Here is a 21,389-nt window from a genome sequence, read left to right as displayed (position 1 = left end):
GCCCTAAGTGCACAACCCGCTGGCTCCATACAGGACCAGGCTGTGGATATCGCCAGACCATCTGCCTCCAGAACTCTGAGAACCGATGGTAATCCATCACGTGACCACGCGGTTGTCCCGCGGAAAAGAGCCTGCGCACGACAGGCAGAACGCTCTCGTGCATGGAAATCGGCCAGGACTATGCCTGAGCCACTGTCTGATTCTGAGAAAGAATCGAACGAGGAGGCGCGTAATGAGTCTCTATACGACTCTTTAGATGAAATTCAGGATGTTGAGGTTGATCCCCTGGATATATCGCCTACCCCCGGGCCGTCCATACCAGCGGTTTCCGTACAGGGAAACCAGCCTCTCCCAGACGACCGCATGGTTGACTCCCTGGGTACTCCTTTGTTTAACCCGGACGAACTCCATCATCCCCGCTCTGCGGAATGGCTCCCCACCACTCCGGTGGCTCAATATTTAGAGGCAAAAATCCGTACTCCTCTGAGTAAGGAGTCCCGGAACAAATTATGGGCAGAATGCCCTCGGCCTCTAATTTTGAATAAAGTGTGTGAGACGCCTACGGTGGACCCGAAGATGGTCCAATTCCTCACCAAAACGAAATTCAACCCGAAAAAGGGGTTGGATTTCGCTTTGCGGGCCGTGCAGGACAAGCTCCTTGACATCACGGGGCCCCTCGCCAAGATCTTTGAGATGGCGGAGTCCGCTAAGTCGGAGGGCAGGCCGGTCGACCCGGTTGAATTGGGCGGATGGGTCCAACGGGCCATCTGCATCACGGGCAACGTGAACACCTCTCTGGCCATCGAACGGCGAAAAGCCATTGTGATGAAGGTGGAACCGAAGCTGTCCAATTTAGCCTTGTCTGAGGCAGGCAAGAATGCCCAGGGTCTCTTATTTGGAGACTCATTCATTAAGGAACTGGGCAGTTACGTCGGGGCCTTTACGGCGTTAGACAAGGCCCAAACGTCAATGAAACGCGTTTTCAACAACCGTTTTTCCAGCAGGGCCGGCAGTTCTAGGGGCCGTCTGTCCGGCCGGTCGGATTTCCACTCCCGCGGAACGGGACGAGGCTCCTTCAGTTATCGATCCTCCCTCCAGGACCCAAGGCACCAGCCGTCCTTTTTCCCATCCAGGGGCTCTTCGGGTCGGTCCAGGAATTACCGCGGGACCCCGTCCTATCGCCGTCCAGTTGGTGAGTCCCCAGCCAGTGATTCCTGTGCTTTCTTCAACAGGTTGTGTCGGGGGCAGACTCCGTTTCTGTTTCAATGCCTGGTCCGAGATCACCTCAGACCAGTGGGTACTCCAGACCATCAGGGGATTCACGATAGACTTGGTGGCTTCACCGAGCCAACTACCCACTCCTCGCCCCATCCACTTAACCGGTTCCCTTCTGCGTCATTTACACAGGGAGCTGGTGGGGTTGGTCCACAAGAGGGCGATAGAGCGCACCTCACCTCACCCCGACAGGGTGGTCAGTGGCATGTTTTTGGTTCAGAAAAAGGGCGGTCAAATGCGCCCAGTTATCAACCTGAAGGCCCTCAACTCACTGGTTCAGTACCGGCATTTCAAGATGGAAGGCATCCATCTTTTAAGGGATATGCTACTACCCGGCGATTGGATGGTCAAACTGGACCTCAAAGATGCATACCTTACGGTACCGGTAGCCCCGTCTTCCAGAGACCTGCTTTGCTTCCTTTGGGGAGACCAGATTTGGCGGTTCACTTGCCTGCCGTTCGGTCTTTCGTCCGCCCCGTGGTGTTTCACCAAGGTGATGAAACCGGTGGTATCTTGGCTCCGCAGCAGAGGGGTGCGCATGATAATTTATCTCGACGATATCCTTATCATGGCGCACAGTCCATCCCTTCTCCGATCTCACCTCACGAGGAGAAAACCCTAAAAGGAAAACTCCAACACACAGAATGATATACAGCAAAAGGAAACTACTTATCTGCCATGGCAGCAGCAAAGAAAGAGGATGATCCCAGAGGGGAGAGACAATATATACTGGGATGGAGGGGAGGAGTCAGTTGTTATGGTTTTTTCTTTTGATTGACATGTTCTTCTTTGCTGCTATGGTAACAGTAAAGAGAGTTATATGCAATACTCGCCTCCGTGTCTTTAATAAAATCATGACTTTACGTCATGTAATAGGAAAATCATGAAATTTTGTTTCATCAGTCCACAGAACACTATCCCAAAACTTTTGTGATTTGTCCACATGACTTTTGGCATACTGCAGTCGACTCTTCTTATTCTTTGGAGACAGCCTGGGAGTTCTGGCATGGAGGCCTTTATTACGCAGTGTGTGCCTTATTGTCTGAGCTGAAACTTCAGTACCCACATCTGACAAATCTTTTTTCAGTTCCTCAGCAGTCACACAGTGACTTTTCTCCACTTTGCGCGTCAGGTAGCGCACAGCAGTCGAAGTCAGCATCTTCTTTCTGCCACCAGGTAGCGTTCTCAACAGTGCCCTTTGCCTTGAATTTGCGAATGATGCTTCCTATGGTGTCTCTTGGTATGTTTAACATATTTGCAATCTTCTTATAGCCATTGCCCTTCCTGTGAAGAGAAATCACCTCTTCTCTTGTCTTCCTGGACCATTCTCTTGACTTCACCATGTTTGTAAACACACCAGTAAATGTCTAGAAGGAGCTGAGTATCACAGTCCTTTTAAATCTGCCTAATTGGTGCTTATTATGCTTGATTGCTGATCCTTGACATCCACAGGTGTTTTCAATACCTGATCGAAAACACTTGAATGAACCTCTGTTCTTAAGAGTGGTAGTCTTTAAGGGGTTGAATAATTGTGTCAATGAAGAAATCACAAAAAAAATATGTAATACTGTATTACAAAAACAATTGATGTAATTTTAGTTGCATTTGGTTCTTTAAAAAGTCCTTGTAAGATTTCATTCTGAACACAATTAAAAATGTACACTAAATTCCCTAAAACCCTTTACAGCATTGGGGGTTGAATAATTTTGAACACAACTGTAAGTCGCGCGACACATAGGGCACAACTACACTGCAACATGTGTCGCGCGAATTTACTTGTCGCACGACAATTTTTATGATAGTCTATGGTGTCGCACTGCAACATGGGCCATGCTGCGACTGCGGACGTGACAGTTGCAGAAAAATCCATTCCAAATTGATTTTTTGCGACTGTCGCATCGCAGTCACAGCATGTCGCATCTCGCAGTGCTACACCATAGACTATCATTATAAAAACTGTCGCGTGACATTGGTGCGACAAATGTCGTCGTGTAGACCTAGCCTTAATCAAATCACTAAATTTGCATTCATTGAAGTCAGAACTTATTGAAAAATTCAGCTTTAATTTCCGAATTTTAGTATTGATTTGATCATCTCGAATGGGAGGGTAAAACAAAATAAATATATATATTATATATTTTTTTTTTTTTAAATGACAAGAAAATAAAATTTGTTATTCACATTTATATTACAAAATAACTGGTTAAAGTTTTAAAAACCTGATCCACATGTTACAGAAAATCAAGCGCGCTGTGGATTTTTCAGCCTATCGAGTTCACTTTATTCTGCAGAAATCTGCAGTGAATCCATAGCGCAATTTTCTGCAACATTGGCATGTAACATGCGGATTTTGCCATGGAACTGCTACCGATGTTTGGAGAAATGAACTTGGCTTAAGCTGGTCCACTGTGATGCTATCACCCAAAGGCCCATGTAAGCATGTCATGTAAGGCCCATGTAAGCATGTCATGATATGGTAATGTGTCACAGAGCATGCCTAGAAAAACTCTCCCATAGAATTCAATGAGGTCCCTTCCTATTCATTGTGTCTATGGCCCATGGGGCGGCCATAAAGCAACTCTTTAAATGCTATTAAGAACAGCTCAGGCAAGATGGCCGCCTCCACAATCATGTTCAAGAAATAGAATAAAACAATCTGTAATCAGTAAATAAAAACAGATTAGGAAAAAGGGATATGTTTTACTATCTAGTTTTAACTGGCAGAAAACATTTTCCTTTAAAAGGGTATTCCAGTTGGTTAAAGTTATCCTCTATTCACAGGATAGGAGGATAAGTATTAGGGCTCATGCACACGGCCGTTCTGTATATTGGGGACCACAATGTGTGGTCCCCAATGCACGGGCAACATCCGTGCGGCTGCCGCAGACGGATCCAGTCCCATTCAACTTTAATAGGTCCGTGATCCGTCCGCACCGCAAAATGGATCCGCATCCGTGATGCGGTGCACAAATGTCCTGTGCCCGTATATTGTTTGCGTGCTGCAATAAGGGCATGGCCAGGGAACGGCAGTATGCATGAGTCCTTAGATCAGTGGAGGACCTACCTCTCACAAGAACTGGGGCCGGTAACCCCTGCAGCTCCACTGAAAAGAACAGAGCGGTCGGTTGCACATGCGGGCAGTGGCCCCATTCATTCCTATGGGAATTCACGAGATAGCCGAGTACAGCGCTCCATTACCTCTGGAACTCCCATAGAAATGAATGACGCAGCGACCCGCATGTGCGACCGGCCGCTACATTTTGTTCGGGGGAGCTGCAGGGGGTACGGGACCCTGGTCTCATAATCGGTGGGGGTCCCAGCAGTAGGATAGGGGATAACGTTAACCCATCGGAATACCCTTTTAAGGTGGTCCACTGTGATGAAGGCCAATGTAAATGCGGGGCCAGCCCTGTCCCATGTAATGTAAAATGCTATGTTCAACATTTTTAGATTTCAGTGTAGCCTGTTATTTTTAAGGGATTAGAAAAAAAAAACATGAAAACAACGTTACACCTGTCCACAGTTTGAGTTTGGCATTGGGTTAGGGCAGAGCTAGGCTGCAATACCAGACACAACCCATAGATTGGTGTGGCACTATTTTTGGAAGAAGAATGTTTTTCTTGTTTTTTTGTTTTCTACTCTTGTAGAACCATTTTAAGAAGGAACACAGCAACAGAGCTAAACCAAATCACCAGCGTGCAGCTCAAACCTCCATTAGGAGACTCAAACCTTTCAAAGTCACATCTCCCATTCATCTATTTTTGCTGGACATGTAACAAGCTATTGATCTGTATATATGTGCTGACCTTCATTCTTCCTAATCTCTTCCGCCAAGTAACGCGCCTCCTCTTGTATACGTTCTTCAATGCTCCTCTTCCCCATACCAAAATTTCTCAGAGTAGTGAGAGAAAACCTGCGCAGCTGTTTCCATCTCTCGCCATTAGTTAATATCACTCCTGAGAATAAACAGCAATAAACATTGTAAGGCTAAATGCAAACGACAGTATGTGTTTTGCTGTCCGCAAAAAAAAAAAACTGATGACATCAGGGTTTTTTTGCGGATCCATTGTAACAATGCCTAAAACGGACAAGAATAGGACATGTTCTATTTTTTTTGTGGGGCTATGGAACGGACATACGGTGTGCTGTCTGCATTTTTTGTGGATCCATTGAAATGACTTGTTGACTTGCATAAAGCTGGAAAGGGTTATAAAAGTATCTCCAAAAGCCTTGCTGTTCATCAGTCCATGGTAAGACAAATTTTATATAAATGGATAAAGTTCAGCATTGCTGCTACTCTCCCTAGGAGTGGCCGTCCTGTAAAGATGACTGCAAGAGCACAGCGCAGACTGCTCAATGAGGTGAAGAAGAATCCTAGAGTGTCAGCTAAAGACTTACAAAAGTCTCTGGCATATGCCAACATCCCTGTTAGCGAATCTACGATACGTAAAACACCAAGCAAGAATGGATTTCATGGGAGGATACCACAGTAGAAGCCACTGCTGTCAAAAAAAACATTGCTGCATGTTTACAGTTTGTACAAGAGCACCTGGATGTTCCACAGCAGTACTGGCAACATATTCTGTGGACAGATGAAACCAAAGTTGAGTTGTTTGGAAGAAACACACAACACTATGTGTGGAGAAAAAGAGGCACAGCACACCAACATCAAAACCTCACCCCAACTGTGAAGTATGGTGGTGGTAGCATCATGGTTTGGGGCTGCTTTGCTGCGTCAGGGCCTGGACGGATTCCTATCATCTAAGGAAAAATGAATTCCCAAGTTTATCAAGACATTTTGCAGGAGAACTTAAGGCCATCTGTCCACCAGCTGAAGCTCAACAGGAGATGGGTGTTGCAACAGGACAACGACCCAAAGCATAGAAGTAAATCAACAACAGAATGCCTTAAACAGAAGAAAATCCGCCTTCTGGAGTGGCCCAGTCAGAGTCCTGACCTCAACCCGATTGAGATGCTGTGGCATGACCTCAAGAGAGCGATTCACACCAGACATCCCAAGAATATTGCTGAACTGAAACAGTTCTGTAAAGATGAATGGCCAAGAATTACTCCTGACCGTTGTGCCCGTCTGATCTGCAACTACAGGAAACGTTTGGTTGAAGTTATTGCTGCCAAAGGAGGTTCAATCAGTTATTAAATCCAAGGGTTCACATACTTTTTCCACCTGCACTGTGAATGTTTACATAGTGTGTTCAATAAAAACATGGTAACATTTAATTCTTTGTGTGTTATTAGTTTAAGCAGACTGTGATTGTCTATTGTTGTGACTTAGATGAAGATCAGATAACATTTTATGACCAATTTGTGCAGAAATCCATATCATTCCAAAGGGTTCACATACTTTTTCTTGCAACTGTACTGTGTACTGTTTTTGTTATTGAGTTCAACCTATAACAGATGCAGAAAGCTACTGAGCTCCCTCTAGTGGTGGCAGTAGATAGCCAGAACATTTAAAACATTTTACTGCAGATATGGAAAATGTAGAGCTCTGTATCAGTAAAATGTAACCGTTATGAAGATACATTAATTAATTTACCAACTCAAAATGTGTTACTTATTTTGATGCGTGTTTCCTTTGGGTACAGACTATTGGGGGCAGAATGGAAGTTTTTCACAATGCACTAGACCTACGGGTCTTAAAGCGCTTCTGCAGTGCTAAAATATTGATGACCTGTGTTTGCATGGGTTTTCTCCATGTTCTCCAGTTTTCTCAGGCGACAAAACCATACTCATAGGTTAATTTGGAATGTGAGCCCAAATGGAGACAGGAACCAATAGGAATAATGGCAGCCTCTGTACAATTCGCAGAATAGGTTGGCTCTATATACAATAAAATCATGTGTTTACTTACCATAACCCTTGAAGAGTAGATCACCAAATACTGAAGGCCCTCTAACACTGAACATATCCCCATTGTCTATCAAAGCCTCTTTCACACAATCATAGCCAACCAAGACCACAGCGGGTGCACTGGACAGATAGATGATGAACACCGGCCCATAGGTCTCACTCAGCTGGAAGAGAAACATATATAAAATAAAAATTACATTAAGGGTCCATTCACACGTCCTTAGAATGGGTACGGAGCCAGAAGAGACGCGGACAGCAACATATGCAAATTTTTTATTTTTTTTATGAAAACATAGATAGAAGTAGAACTAGATAGATAGAAGTTATGAATGAATTGCTAGCAGTTTGTAATGAAGGTCCAGTTGGGAGTGTGTCAAACTGTGCAAGCAAACACACCCAGCTGGTAACACCCATCTGGACCTTCACTGCAAACCGCTAGTAATTTATTCATAAAATGGAGCAGAAATGACACAATATAGAGTCATATGAATAGATGCTCCAGAATTGATATTATATGGGAAACACAAGCAGTTACTGCAACGTCAGGAGAGGTGACAGCATTTCTGATTCTCTAATTAATGACAATGGCTTTTCTCAATGACATCACCCCTTTAAAGGGATTGTATAGGATTAGAAAACATGGCGGCTTTGCTGCAGAAACAGCACCACACCTGTCTAAAGGTTGTGTGTGGAACTGCGGATCAGCTCTATTGGAATAAATGGGGCTGAGCTGCAATGCCACATGCAACCTATGGACAAGTGTGGTGCTGTAACCAAAGCATTTTCTTAGGCGTTGTGCATGGTGTGCAATGGGTTAACAATATTTAGCTGCTGACAATAATATTCACTGCACGAGAGGAAGGACAACTGCATGAACAATCATTCTCTTCGAACCATCTTGATAATTGTAATATGAAAACTGTAATATGAAAACCAAAGTAAACTATTTACTATATCATCGATCAGTGCTAGTTACAGGCAGATTAACTGCCCATGTGAAGAGACCCTAATGTAATGCTATGTGTTGTTGTGCCCCCACACCCAAACCCACAATCAGTCTCAATCCCTGGGTATTTGCACCCCCTGCCCTGTAGTACATGTGAATACATAAAAGTTTGTAATATATCTTATCGTAGTAAAAAAAAAAAAAAGTTCATTGGCTAAAGAATTTGTCAGCTGTAAAAAGAATACAGGGAGGAGGGGGATGCAGCTGCATTTCTCTGCATAGTCTGCCTCTGAGGTATGCAGGTACAAATCAGCAACAGGACGACTATGGTGTGGATTTGGAAACGTGGCCATCGTAACGCAGTCCTGATAACTCACCTTCATCAAAGACTGGGGCATTTCTTTAGTGCTCACATGCAGCAGGGTGCCCAGTATGGGCAGTGGTGGTGGTCCGGGGGGCAGATTTTTCTTTTTCAGATTCCTCCTCCATGTGAAGAAATACAAGATAAGGCTGACGAAGACTGCGAGGAGAAGCGTCCCTGAAACTCCCAGCTCCATTGTGAATCTAAACCTGCGATGTTAGAGAAAAATATTATAGTCACTGCATATAGGAGTGTTCCCTACACCCTGTGACCTTTACACCTGCCTGTCCAGCCTGCTAGATTTATACAGACAAGATGACATCACTACACTACACTTCTCACTATAAGGGTATAGTGATATGCACGCTAACATATTAGAATGTAGAAAAGACACATAAGGACATACATGACCATTACACTTACATCTCATCTGTATATTAACGCAGCAAGTTGCATCAGGGTACAACCACAAGGTGTGGCTGTAAAACGGTCGGGTTGCCACATGCTGAGGTCATGAAGCGCGAGGCCAATCATCTGAAGCTTCTTTTCATTTAACTAATGAAGACCACCTTGCATAATTAGTCTTCATTGTTAAAGTGGATGTCCGGACTTTTACTAATGATGACCTGTCCTCAGGATAGGTCATTAGTATCAGATTGGCTGGGGTCTGACACCCGGCACCCCCACCGATCAGCTGTATGAAGGGAAGACGCTGTCACCGACAGTTCTGTGAGAAGGTCTGGCAGACGTTCTTCTCTACCTCTTGCATGACGTTCTTTGTTTTGGTTTCACTTTGTCATCTCCTTTCCTTCTCCCAGGTGTCACCTATTTAGACTAATTTTCTCCCTTTATATTCCCCTCCCATACTGCCTCACTTTGCGGTTTATACTACTTCCTGGATGAAGTGTTCACTGCTGCTGTTGTTTCCTCAGATATTTCCTTGCTCGCTTTATTCTAGGTGACCCTGGCTCCGTCCGTATTAAGTGCAGGGAGCCGGTGGTTGTGTCCCCTCAATATTATAGGGTTTTCAGGTGTCACACAGTATTAGGTACGTGGGTATGCAATCGTCTACCATAGAGACCCTTGCATGGGCATAGCAGTCAGGGAGAGCTCTAGGGGTTTTATAGGGCTCACCCATATGCTCTGTAGTTTGGGATCAAGCCAGTCGGATGTTTATTTATAAGTTCCAGCTTTCTGCAACATCATCCGTGACAGGCGCACAAGGTATGCACATGCCGTCTCCCGTCTCTCTTCCTGCTCACTGCTGCTGCCTATAGCAAAGACCATAGACAGCAGCAACGGACAGAGAGAGAGAAGGGAGAAGGCATGTGCGCCGTTTCCTCATACAGCTGATCGCCGGGGAGCACCGAGTGTCGGACCCCCGCTGATCTGATATTGATGACCTATCCTGAGGTTCGGTCATCAATAGTAAAAGCCTGGAAAACACCTTTAATGGCCGCGCGGCCATTATCAATGAAGACCGACTATATACCATGCGGTCTTTATTAATTAAAGCCATGCGGTCCTCAACCCGACTGTATCACCGCCGGTCCAAAGGGCAGTATCCTCAGAGGTGCCATATAGAGACACAGTGGATGGTGCGGTGTTGATCTTCATTTTATTGGATGCACGATATTCTACTAAATGAAGATCAGCAGCTGCAGAAGTGAGAAGACACCGTCCATTTAATTCTGTACATAACATGATCTGTATCGCATTGCCTCTGCTACAGTTACGATCTTCAGCTGCATATAGGAAGAAATAAGGCAACAGCGCCCCCCACAGCCTGGTAGCATTAATTATTAGACTTAACGTACATGATTATGGAACAATTTGCCAGGCCATGTTCACATCACAGTTTTGTTTTCTGTACTTCTGATCGGTCTTAACCCCTTCAGGACTCTGACATTTTTCACCTTAAGGACCAGGCCATTTTTTACAAATCTGACATGTAGCACTTTATGTGGTGATAACTTTAAAATGCTTTTACTTATCCAAGCCATTCTGAGATTGTTTTGTCAATTTTTCAGGACCAGTTCAGGTCTGAAGTCACTTTGTGAGGCTCACATAATAGAAACCAACCATAAATTGCCCTATTTTAGAAACTACACCCCTTAAAGTATTCAAAACTGATTTTACAAACTTTGTTAACCCTTTAGGTGTTCCACAAGAATTAAAGGAAAATGTAGATGAAATTTCAGAATTTCACTGTTTTGGCAGATTTTCCATTTTAATAATTTTTTTCCGCTAACAAGGCAAAGGTTAACAGCCAAACAAAACTCAATATTTATTACCCTGATTCTGTAGTTTACAGAATACCCCATATGTGGTTGTAAACTGCTGTATGGGCACACAGCAGGGCGCAGAAGGAAAGGAGCGCCGTATGGTTTTTGGAAGGCAGATTTCACTGGTATAATTTTAAGTTGCCATGTTACATTTGAAGACCCCCTGATGCACCCCTAGAGTAGAAACTCCAAAAAAGTGACCCCATTTTGGAAACTATGGGAAAAGGTGGCAGTTTTGTTGGTACCATTTTAGGGTACATATAATTTTTGGTTGCTCTATATTACACATTTTGTGAGGCAAGGTAACAAAAATAGCTGTTTTGACACAGTTTTTATTTTTTGCTTTTTACAAAGTTCATCTGACAGGTTAGCGCATGTGCTATTTTTATACAGCAGGTTGTTACAGACATGACAATACCAAATATTACTACTTTTTTTGGTAGTTTGTTTCAGTTGTACATAATAAAGCATTTAAAAAATATAAATATTTTTTATTGTCTCCATATTCTGAAATCCATATATTTTTTTATCTTTTGGGCGCCTGTCTTATGTAGGGGCTCACTGTTTGCAGGATAAGATGATAGTTTGATTGGTATAATTTTGGGGTGCGTATGACTATTTGATCGCTTGGTATTATACTTTTTGTGATATAAGTTGAAAATTGCTTTTTACACAGTTTTTTACGGTGTTAATAAGAGGGGTTAGTTCATGTGATATTTTAATAGACCTGGTTATTACAGACACGGCGATACCTAATATATCAACTTTTTATCTTTTTTTCACTTTTAACACAATAAAAGCATATTTGAAACATGTTTTAGTCTCTCCATATTTTGAGAGCCATAGTTTATTTTTTATTTTTTTGCCCGATTGTTTTATGTAGGTACAAATTTTTTGCGGGATTAGCTGATGGTTTGATTGGTACTATTTTAGGGGGCATATGCACTTTTTGTGATGTTAGGTGACAAAAAAAACTATTGTTTCAACACAGTTTTTATTTCTTCTACGGCGTTCAGATGAGGGGGTGAATCATGTAATAGTTTTGTAGAGCCAGTCGTTACGGACGAGGCAATACCAAATATGTCTGGCTTTCTTTTTTTTTCCAATTTTTTTTACAGTTTTTTTGTGAATTATTTAAAAATAAATAATTTATTGAAACTTTCATTTTTTTATTATGAAAACCCCTTTTTTTTGGACTTTTCATTTTTGTCCCTATAAAAGGCATCGGGCTTGCCTTCTCTGCCATCGGGTCCCCGCCACTACAGCGTGGGGACCTGATGGGGCGGGCGCAGCTCCTGTACCCGCCCGATCAGTCCAGCATACATGTACGGCACTGGTCCTTAAGTCACATCCACCAGCGCCGTACATTTAAGGGGTTAAAGGGATTCTGTCACCAGATTTAGCCCTATTAAGCTAGCTGACATTAGAGATGTGCTAATGTCAGCTAAACCTAACTAGCCTATTCCTATTTTTATCTATGCCTCCGTTACGCCAGAAATCTAACTTTTATAATATGCTAATTAGCCTCTAGGAGCAGGGGGGCGTTGTTCCTGGTTCTAGAGGCTCTGTTCTCCCACCTTTGTCGCCTCCCTCTAAGTCCTGATTGACAGGCCCAGGCAGCGCTCGCATCTGTCTGCCAGCCCTGTGCTCTGGTGAAATCTAGTGCCATTCAGCATTCGGCGCAGACGCAGTGAGGAAGCTGGCAGCCTGCGAGCGTCTTTCCCTCACCGAGCCTGCGCTGAATGCTGAACGGCGCGAGATTTCACCAGAGCCCAGGGCTGGCAGACAGATGCGACAGGACCTGGAGGGAGGCGACAAAGGTGGACAGAGCCTCTAGGAGCAGGAACAACGCCCCCCTGCTCCCAGAGGCTAATTAGCATATTCTAAGAGTTAGATTTCTGGATTAACGGGGCATAGATAAAAGTAGGAATAGGCTAGTTAGGATTAGCTGACATTAGCACATCGCTAAAGTCAGCTAGCTTAAGAGGGTTAAATCTGGCGACAGAATCCCTTTAACCCCTTAACCTCTTCAGGACACAGGGCGTACAGGTACGCCCTTATGTCCTGGTACTTAAGGACACAGGGTGTACCTGTACGCCGCCCTGTGTATTTCTGATCACCGCCACACAGCGGGCGGTAATCGGAAGCCGGTGCCTGCTCAAATCATTGAGCAGGCACCTCGGCTAAATGCGCCCCCCATGTCGGTGATCGCCGCAAACCGCAGGTCAATTCAGACCTGTGGTTTGCGGCTTTTACCTATTGCGGTGGCGGCGTGTGGCGGTGCCATCGGGTCCCCATGCTGCTGTAGGGGGGACCCGATGGCATGGAAGGCAGCGTGATTCCTAAGGAAGGCATTGTGCTGCCTTCCGGTGACGAGCCTGCGAGATCCAGCCCCCTGGATCTCACAGGCCGGAAGCTGTATGAGTAATACACACAGTATTACTCATACAGCCAATGCATTCCAATACAGAAGTATTGGAATGCATTGTAAAGGATTAGACCCCCAAAAGTTCAAGTCCAAAACAGGGACAAAAAATAAAGTGAAAAGAAAGTTGAAAAAATAAAGTTTTCCCCCCAAAAAATTAAAAGTTTCAAGTAAAAATAAACAAAAACATCATTTTCTCCAAATAAAGTAAAAAAAAATGGTAAAAAAATGACCTAACCCCTCATATGAACATCGTAAAAAAAAAAAAAAAACTGTGCTAAATAAACCATTTTTTTGTCACCTTACATCACAAAAAGTCTAACCGTCACCTCATCCCGCAAAAAATGAGCCCCTACCTGACACAATCGCCCAAAAAATAAAAATAAACTTTGACTCAGAATATGGAAACACTAAAACATCAGTTTTTGTTTCAAAAATGATATTATTGTGTAAAATTGATATATAAAAAAATATATATATACATATTAGGTATCGCCCTGTCCGTATTGACTGGCTCTATAAAAATATCACATGACCTAACCCCTCTGATGAACACCGTAATTTTTTTAAAATAAAAACTGTGCTAAATAAACAATGTTTTGTCACCTTACATCACAAAAAGTGTAATAGCAAGCCATCAAAAAGTCACACGCACCCTAAAATAGTGCCAATAAAACCGTCATCTCATCCCAAAAAAAATCATACCCTACCCATGGTTATCGCCCAAAAACTGAAAACATTATGGTTCTCAGACTATGGAAACACTAAAACATGATTTTTTTTTTGCTTCAAAAATTACATCATTGTGTAAAACTTACATAAATAAATAAAAAAAGTATATATATTAGGTATCGCCGCATCCGTATCGACTGGCTCTATAAAGATATCACATGAACTAACCCCTCAGATGAACACCGTAAAAAAATGTAAATAAAAACTGTGCTAAATAAAAAAAAATTGTCATCTTGCATCACAAAAAGTGTAATAGCAAGCGATCAAAAAGTCACACGCACCCTAAAATAGTGCCAATAAAACCGTCATCTCATCCCACAAAAATCATACCCTACCCAATGTCATCGCCCAAAAACTGAAAATAATTATGGCTCTCAGACTATGGAAACACTAAAACATGATTTTTTTTGCTTCAAAAATGAAATCATTGTGTAAAACATAAATAAATACATAAATAAAAAAAAGTATACATATAAGGTATCGCCGCGTCCGTGACAACCCGGTCTATAAAAATACCAAAACAGCTATTTCTTGTTACCTTGCCTCACAAAAAGTGAAGTTTAGAGCAACCAAAAATCATATGTACCCTAAACTAGTACCAACAAAACTTCCACCCTATCCCGTAGTTTCTAAAATGGGGTAACTTTTTGGGAGTTTGTACTCTAGGGTGCATCAAGTGGGCTTCAAATGGGACATGGTGTCAAAAAAAGCAATCCAGCAAAATCTGCCTTGCAAAAACTGTATGGCATTCCTTTCCTTCTGCGCCCTGCCGTGTGCCCGTACAGCAGTTTACGACCACATATGGGGTGTTTCTGTAAACTACAGAATCAGGGCCATAAATACTGAGTTGTGTTTGGCTGTTAACCCTTGCTTTGTTACTGGAAAAAAATTATTAAAATTGAAAATTTGCCCAAAAATTGAAATTCTGAAATTTCATCTCCATTTGCCAATAACTCTTGTGGAACACCTAAAGGGTTAACAACGTTTCTAAAATCAGTTTTTATTACCTTGAGGGGTGTAGTTTCTTAGATGGGGTCACTTTTATGGAGTTTCTACTCTAGGGTTGCATCAGGGGGGCTTCAAATGGGACATGGTGTCAAAAAAACCTGTCCAGCAAAAACAGCGTTGTAGTTCGGAGACCTTTATCCAATCCTGCCTGCAAGAAACTTAGAATCTCGGGAATGTCTGGAGGAAGGCGATTATTTGAAAAGGACAGAAAAGCGTTCCAGGTTCTAAATAAATTCTAGATGTTATAGGCTTTCGACTCAACATCATTGTAGAAATTACAGCATCAGTCAACCCTTTTTGTCTCAAGGCGAGACATTTAACCACCAGGCCGTCAGGTTGAGCGGGTTTATCTTGTGATGAAAAGCCAGACCCTGTTGGAGGAGGTCTGGGGTTGATGGAAAGGTCCAGAATATTTCTGAAGACAGCCTGAGCAGAAGGGGGAACCAAGACCTTGGCCAAAATGGAGCAATGAATATTACTTGATCTCCTTCCTCCACCTTCATTAGAGCTCTTGGAATCAAACTGAATGGTTAGGATAGAGCAGTGTTTCCCAACCAGTGTGCCTCCAGCTGTTGCAAAACTACAACTCCCAGCATGCCCGCACAGCCAAAGGCTGTCCAGGCATGCTGGGAGTTGTAGTTTTGCAACAGCTGGAGGCACACTGGTTGGGAAACACTGGGATAGAGCATCTACCCATAACAGCTGGTCCTGTCGGAAGAGGGAGCAAAACTTTTTGGTCTGTCTGTTGTCCCTTGATCCGGGATGCCTGCTGAAAAATTAGAGAATTCAGCGTTCATCCTCCCTCCTTTATGAGGGAGTCCGCTATTAGGCCTCTTTCACACTACCACTTTTTTTTTCCGTTTTGTGGGCCGTTTTTTGCATTCCGTATATGGAACCATTCATTTCAATGGTACTGCAAAAAAACGGAATGTACTCCGTATGCATTCCGTTTATTTCCGTTTAAAGATAAAACATGTCCTATTATTGCCCACAAATCACGTTCCGTGGCTCCATTCAAGTCAATGGGTCTGCAAAAAAAACGGAACACATACAGAAATGCATCCATAGGTCTTCCGTATCTGTCTCGTTTTTGCGGAACCATCTATTGAAAATGTTATGCCCAGCCCAAATATTTCTATGTAATTACTGTATACTGTATATGCCATACGGAAAAACAGAATGGAAAAATGGAAACAAAAAAAACTGAACAACGGATCTGTGAAAAAACGGACCTCAAAACACTGAAATAGCCATACGGTAGTGTGAAAGAGGCCTTACATTGTTCTCTCCCCTCATGAACTGCTGTTAAGAAAACAAGATTCTTTTCTGCCCAAAGAAAAATGTGTCAAGACACTGCCCCTAGGGATCGGCTTCTGGTCCCTCCCTGTTTGTTCAGGTATGCTACTGACATGGTGTTGTCCGATAACACTTTTATGTGTTTTGGAGATGAGGGAGTGTGAAGGGAGACTATGACTTTGTAGATGGCCAAGAGTTCTTTCAGATTGGAGGAAGATTGCAACATATCTTTCCCCCACCTGCCCTGAACTACTTTTCCTTCTGAATGACCGCCCCATCCGGAACTGCTGGCATCTGTGGTCACGATCATCTGTTTTTCCTGGCGCCAATAGACCCCTTTCTGCAAGTTCTTTTCTATTCTCCACCACTAAAGTGATTTCTTTACCGAATTGGGAATGAGAACACGCTTCTCTTGGATATAAGGAAGGCCTCAAGGATTCTCGTGTGACTTTGATCCCATCTGACCGACGGCATTGCAGCCGTCAGAAGGCCTAGGATGGACGGGATATTCATTATGGTGGCAGACCTTTGGGTGCAGAACTGAGAGACTTTCTGAAGTAGATTATTCAGTTTGTCTAGGGGTAGAAAAGACATTAGCAGACGAGAGTCTAAAGAGTACTCCCAGGAAGAGCTTTCTTCCGTCTGGAGATAGGTCTGATTTTTTTAAGTTTATAATCAACCCCAGGGTGGTAAAACATTTTTTGCACTTGAAAAAGGTGGGATGAGGGTGACGCAATCAGGAAGTCATCCAGATATGGTACAATTAGAATCTCCTTTAGGTGCAGGTATTTTGTGACCTCTGACATGATTTTTGAAAATATTCTTGGGGCCGAGGAGAGTCAGAATGAGAGAGCTCTGAACTGAAAATGGCGCAGTTAATCTCCTATGAAGACAGCTATTCTCAAATACTTCTGATGACTTTGACATATCGGAGGGTGATAGTAAGCGTTTTGGAAGTCCATAGTCGCCATTAAACAGTCCTGAGGGAGTAAGTTAATGGTGGATTTTATAGTCTCCATCTTGAATTTTTTGTAGATGGGGCATCAATTTTTGGTGTTTTGTCCCACAGATTAGATTCAGTCTCCGCAAAAGGATATTTCCTTCTAAAGGAATTAGTCATAGCTGTTCTCCTTTCAGGACCCCTCCACTCTTTGGTTATAAGGGATTTAATGTCGTTATGGATTGGGAAGACCCTTCTCCTTCTTTCCCCCAGCCCCTAGAAGATTTGATCCTGGATGGAGTGGGTTTCATTCACCTCTTCAATGTCCATAGTGGCTCTTATGGTCTTTAGAAGACCGTCTGTTTCCTCAGGGAGAAACAATGGTTTCCCCGAGCCATCATCTGAGGAATAGTGATGAGCAGCATAGGCAATATTCGAATACGCAATATTTAGCAAATTTTTGGCCGAATATTGGCATAAAATCGCAAATTCGGGATCTCCAGTCATTATATTCTTCATTACGAAAATCGGCAATGTAATATGCACATGTTGTGTGCGCAATACAGGAGTGGCTCACTTTTGCTACATTTTTCAAGCTGCTAGAAGTTTCCTGAGACTGGAGAAAATGGTTGGCAGCAACTTTCGTGACTCCTCATCACTGTAAGTAATTTTACATTACAGCTCTGTGCTCCAATATATTTGCGATTGCTAAAATCGGCACTAATGATGCGCATATTTTTGGCGCAATACATGCAACTTTACATTTTATCAGGTCTGAGTACATATAACTGATTGGTGCACTAAGTATTGTTGTGACATCACAGCACTATGTCTGTAGCATGTATGTATGGCCAGCAGAGAAACAGTAATTCCTATCACACTACCTAACACCCTGCACTAGAACATATCAGCTACACTATATCACTATCTAACCTACACTGACTATCTCCCACTAACTATCTGTATTATATATACAGGTGAAACTCGAAAAATTAGTACTATTGTGCAAAAGTCCATTTATTTCAGTAATGCAAATTAAAAGGAAATTGCATTAATGCAGCTAAAAATTAGAATTTTGTGAAAAGGTTCAATATTCTAGGCTCAGTGTCACACTCTAGTCAGCTAATTAGTCCATACCCCCTGAGCAAAGGGTACCTCAAAATTGTGACTTTGGGGTATTGTAAGCTGTAAGCCATAATCATCCAAATTATAACAAATAAAGGCTTGAAATATCTCGCTTTGCCTGTAATGAGTCTCATATGTTAGTTTCACCTTTTAAGTTGCATTACTGAAATAACTGAACTTTGTACGATATTCAAATTTTTTGAGTTTCACCTGTATATATGAGCTATCTAATGTAATTGACTCAGTAAAGCACAGAGCACAGCAATGTCACTGCTCTCTCTCTCTCACAACTGCAAAAAACTGCAGAAAACGGCTGCTGGGGAGGTTCTTATATAGTAGGGGGTAGGAAACTTTCCTATTGGTTGCTAGGGATGTTGCTAAGCTCAGACAAAGACATTGCAGCCTTCTCATTGGCCCACAAGCAAGAAGGGAGGTTACTGATAGGGTCGGCTATTTCCGTTGGCCCCATAAAAATGAATACGCTCCCATTCACTTCTATGGGGAGCTGGCTTGGTGGTGGCCAAACCGGAATCCTCTAGTCACCACCTTGCAGGGCTGCGTTCTCAATATAGGTGCTGGTCCCAGTGCTGGGACCCACACCTATAAAACAATGGGGGCATACCTAGCAATATGCCCCCATTGTCCATGATGAGACAATGGCAGGTTCCTGAAGAGGTTAAAGGGGTTATCCAATACTATAAACTGCCCTCCCATATGCCAGGCCCCTCACAGGGAATATACTTACCTGGGTCCCCACTCCTGGTCCCCGCACCGCCGCTGCTGCTTTTCCCCGTGCACCGATGAAAACATCCAGTGTCGGGGACGAGACTCCCTATCATTACCCGCGATGCGGGGACCAGGAGCGGGGAGCCAGGTAAGTATATTCCCTGTGAGGGTCCCGGCTTATGGGGGGCAGTTTATAGTATTGGATAACCCCTTTAAATGTGCAAACTGGCTATTTTATATCGGTCAATTTCATATATAATATGTATAGTTACAGGTGAATTGGAGGGTGTTTTTATTTTTGTATTTTATTTGTATTTAGTTTTTTGCTTTTTATGTATTTTTTTATTTATTTTCTTTTCAAAGACCTCTGGGGGACCCTGACCCTTTTTTTTATTTTGCACTTTTTTATTTTTATTAAGTTTCTCTTTTACATCATTTCTTTCTACTTATATCCCCTTAGAGGGCAGTTGGGGACACTGACACCTTTTTTTTTTGCACATTTTTCTTTTTATTCATTTGTATTTTAATATTTGCTTTTTTATCCTTTTTTTTTAAATATATATATTTTTCCCCTCTGGAGAACACTGACTTTTTTGTATTTTGTACTATTTCTTTCTTTGCTTTTTTTTTACTTCTACTTTCATTTTATTATTTTTAGTACTTTCTATAATATACATTATATTTATTATAATTTTTAACATTTTAATATATTTTTTTACAAATTTTTCAATATATTTTGTCACATTTTTTTTTGCACTTTTTTTTGTATTGGTATTATTTTTTATCACATATATATATATATATATAGATATATATATATATATATATATATATATATATATATATATATATATATACACACTGTATATTCCCCAAAAGGTCATTAAAAGACCTCTGGGGGACACACTTTATTTTGTATTTTGCACTATTTCCCCGGTAAATGAGGCATACAGTGGAGCCCCTGTTACAGGGGAGAGCAGCCTTCTTTGGGATCTTTGTACCAGGTAGAGCTGATGAGGGTCTGCTAAGACCCAGCAGCTCTACCCCCAAGACCCCTGCTTCTCCTATTCACCTATGTGAGGGAAGGCAGAAGCGCTGTGCCGGAGCTCTGGTCAGAGACACAGATGGTTTATCGCACGATCAGTTTTGCTTCTGTCCAGCAGGAGAAGGACCCGGAAACAGCGACTCAGAGACCCCCGGGGGGCCCCTGCTGTAATGTCGTCAGGACAGAGGAAGAAAGAAGTGTGCAGAGGACTTGTTCTCACCCGGACCGTCCTGGCTCTGCGTCTTCCCTCTGGTGTGAACAGGACGTGTCAGGCTTGTTTGGTGCGGCACCGGCCGTCGTCTGCCCCCTCCCCACATGAGCAGGAAGCAGCACCGTATACAGTGCAGGGGGTGTTCCTCCAGCTCTCTAGGAAATGTCTACAACCTGCAGGCAGCAGTGCGACCAGCACTTACTATGGGGAAGGGCACACCAAGCTTTATAGCGTTGTGGATGTGGAAATCCTGAAAAAAACATTAAGAGGGGAAAAAAAAGCCTGAAAAACAAGCTCCTGAGGCTGATAGTGCCTTCTGATATTTGCCATTAGGAAGGTTCATTGCTGTTTTTGGTCCTGCTTTATACAACAATATTTATTTATTTTGTTTGTTTATCTGTTTTATTTATTTAGTTATTTAGATATTTTATTCGCTTACATATTGGCCAGGGCTTTACAGACATTATCATTGCCTATAGAAAGAAATCATTTAAGACTCACACCTATAGAGGGACATTTATTAACCTCTGTATGCCAGACACCTGGCATCATAAAAGTACAGTTTGGCGCACAACATGCACATGCAAAAACTTGCAACTCTTTAGGGGGGGGGGGGGGGGGGGTTGTTGTTGCACCCCACAGGTCTGATGAGATGTGTGACGTGAACGCATAGCACCTGAACTGAATCCTGACCCATTCATTTCAATGGGTCTGTGTACATGAGCATTTTTTTTCACACATCGCTTCTGCGTTGCGTGAAAAACGCAGCCTGTTCTATATTCTGCGTTTTTCACGCAGCCCTGGCCCCATAGAAGTGAATGGGGATTCAGTGAAAACCGCATTAAATCTGGAAGCAAATGCTGATGCAATGCGTTTATCTCTGATGTTGTTTGGAAACCTTCCGTTTTTTATAACGCGTGTGAAAAATGCATCAAAACGCATTGCACTCAACAACAACTGAACGCAATTGCAGACAAAACTAACTGAACTTGCTTACAAAATGGTGCGAGTTTCACTGAACGCTCCGGACCTAATCCGTCACGCTCATGTGAAAGGGGCCTAACAGTCACGTGCTGTATATATGCGCAGGTTAACGCTGCAGTCTGTAAACAAGCAGCGACAGGAGGAACGGACCGGTGGCAC

General features: G+C 42.8%; 1 protein-coding gene across 1 annotated transcript in view; it reads right to left on the bottom strand.

The window, feature by feature from the left end:
* LOC122923878 (cytochrome P450 2G1-like) overlaps positions 1-20,386 on the bottom strand; it is a 34,615-nt gene extending 14,229 nt beyond the window's left edge. The window contains exons 1-4 of the mRNA XM_044274728.1: positions 20,256-20,386; positions 8,470-8,662; positions 7,148-7,310; positions 5,082-5,231 (exon numbers count right to left, since the gene is read on the bottom strand). Coding sequence (XP_044130663.1) covers positions 5,082-5,231; positions 7,148-7,310; positions 8,470-8,649 — 493 coding nt within the window. The 5' untranslated portion in view covers positions 8,650-8,662; positions 20,256-20,386. The remainder of the gene's footprint in view (positions 1-5,081; positions 5,232-7,147; positions 7,311-8,469; positions 8,663-20,255) is intronic.
* Between the last annotated feature and the right edge of the window lie 1,003 nt (positions 20,387-21,389).

The sequence above is a fragment of the Bufo gargarizans genome, unplaced genomic scaffold, assembly GCF_014858855.1.
Source record: "Bufo gargarizans isolate SCDJY-AF-19 unplaced genomic scaffold, ASM1485885v1 original_scaffold_2032_pilon, whole genome shotgun sequence".
In the NCBI taxonomy this organism is placed as follows: Eukaryota; Metazoa; Chordata; class Amphibia; order Anura; family Bufonidae; genus Bufo; species Bufo gargarizans.
The sequence above is the reverse complement of the archived record's forward strand: the minus strand, read 5'-3'. Positions and strand labels throughout refer to the sequence as shown.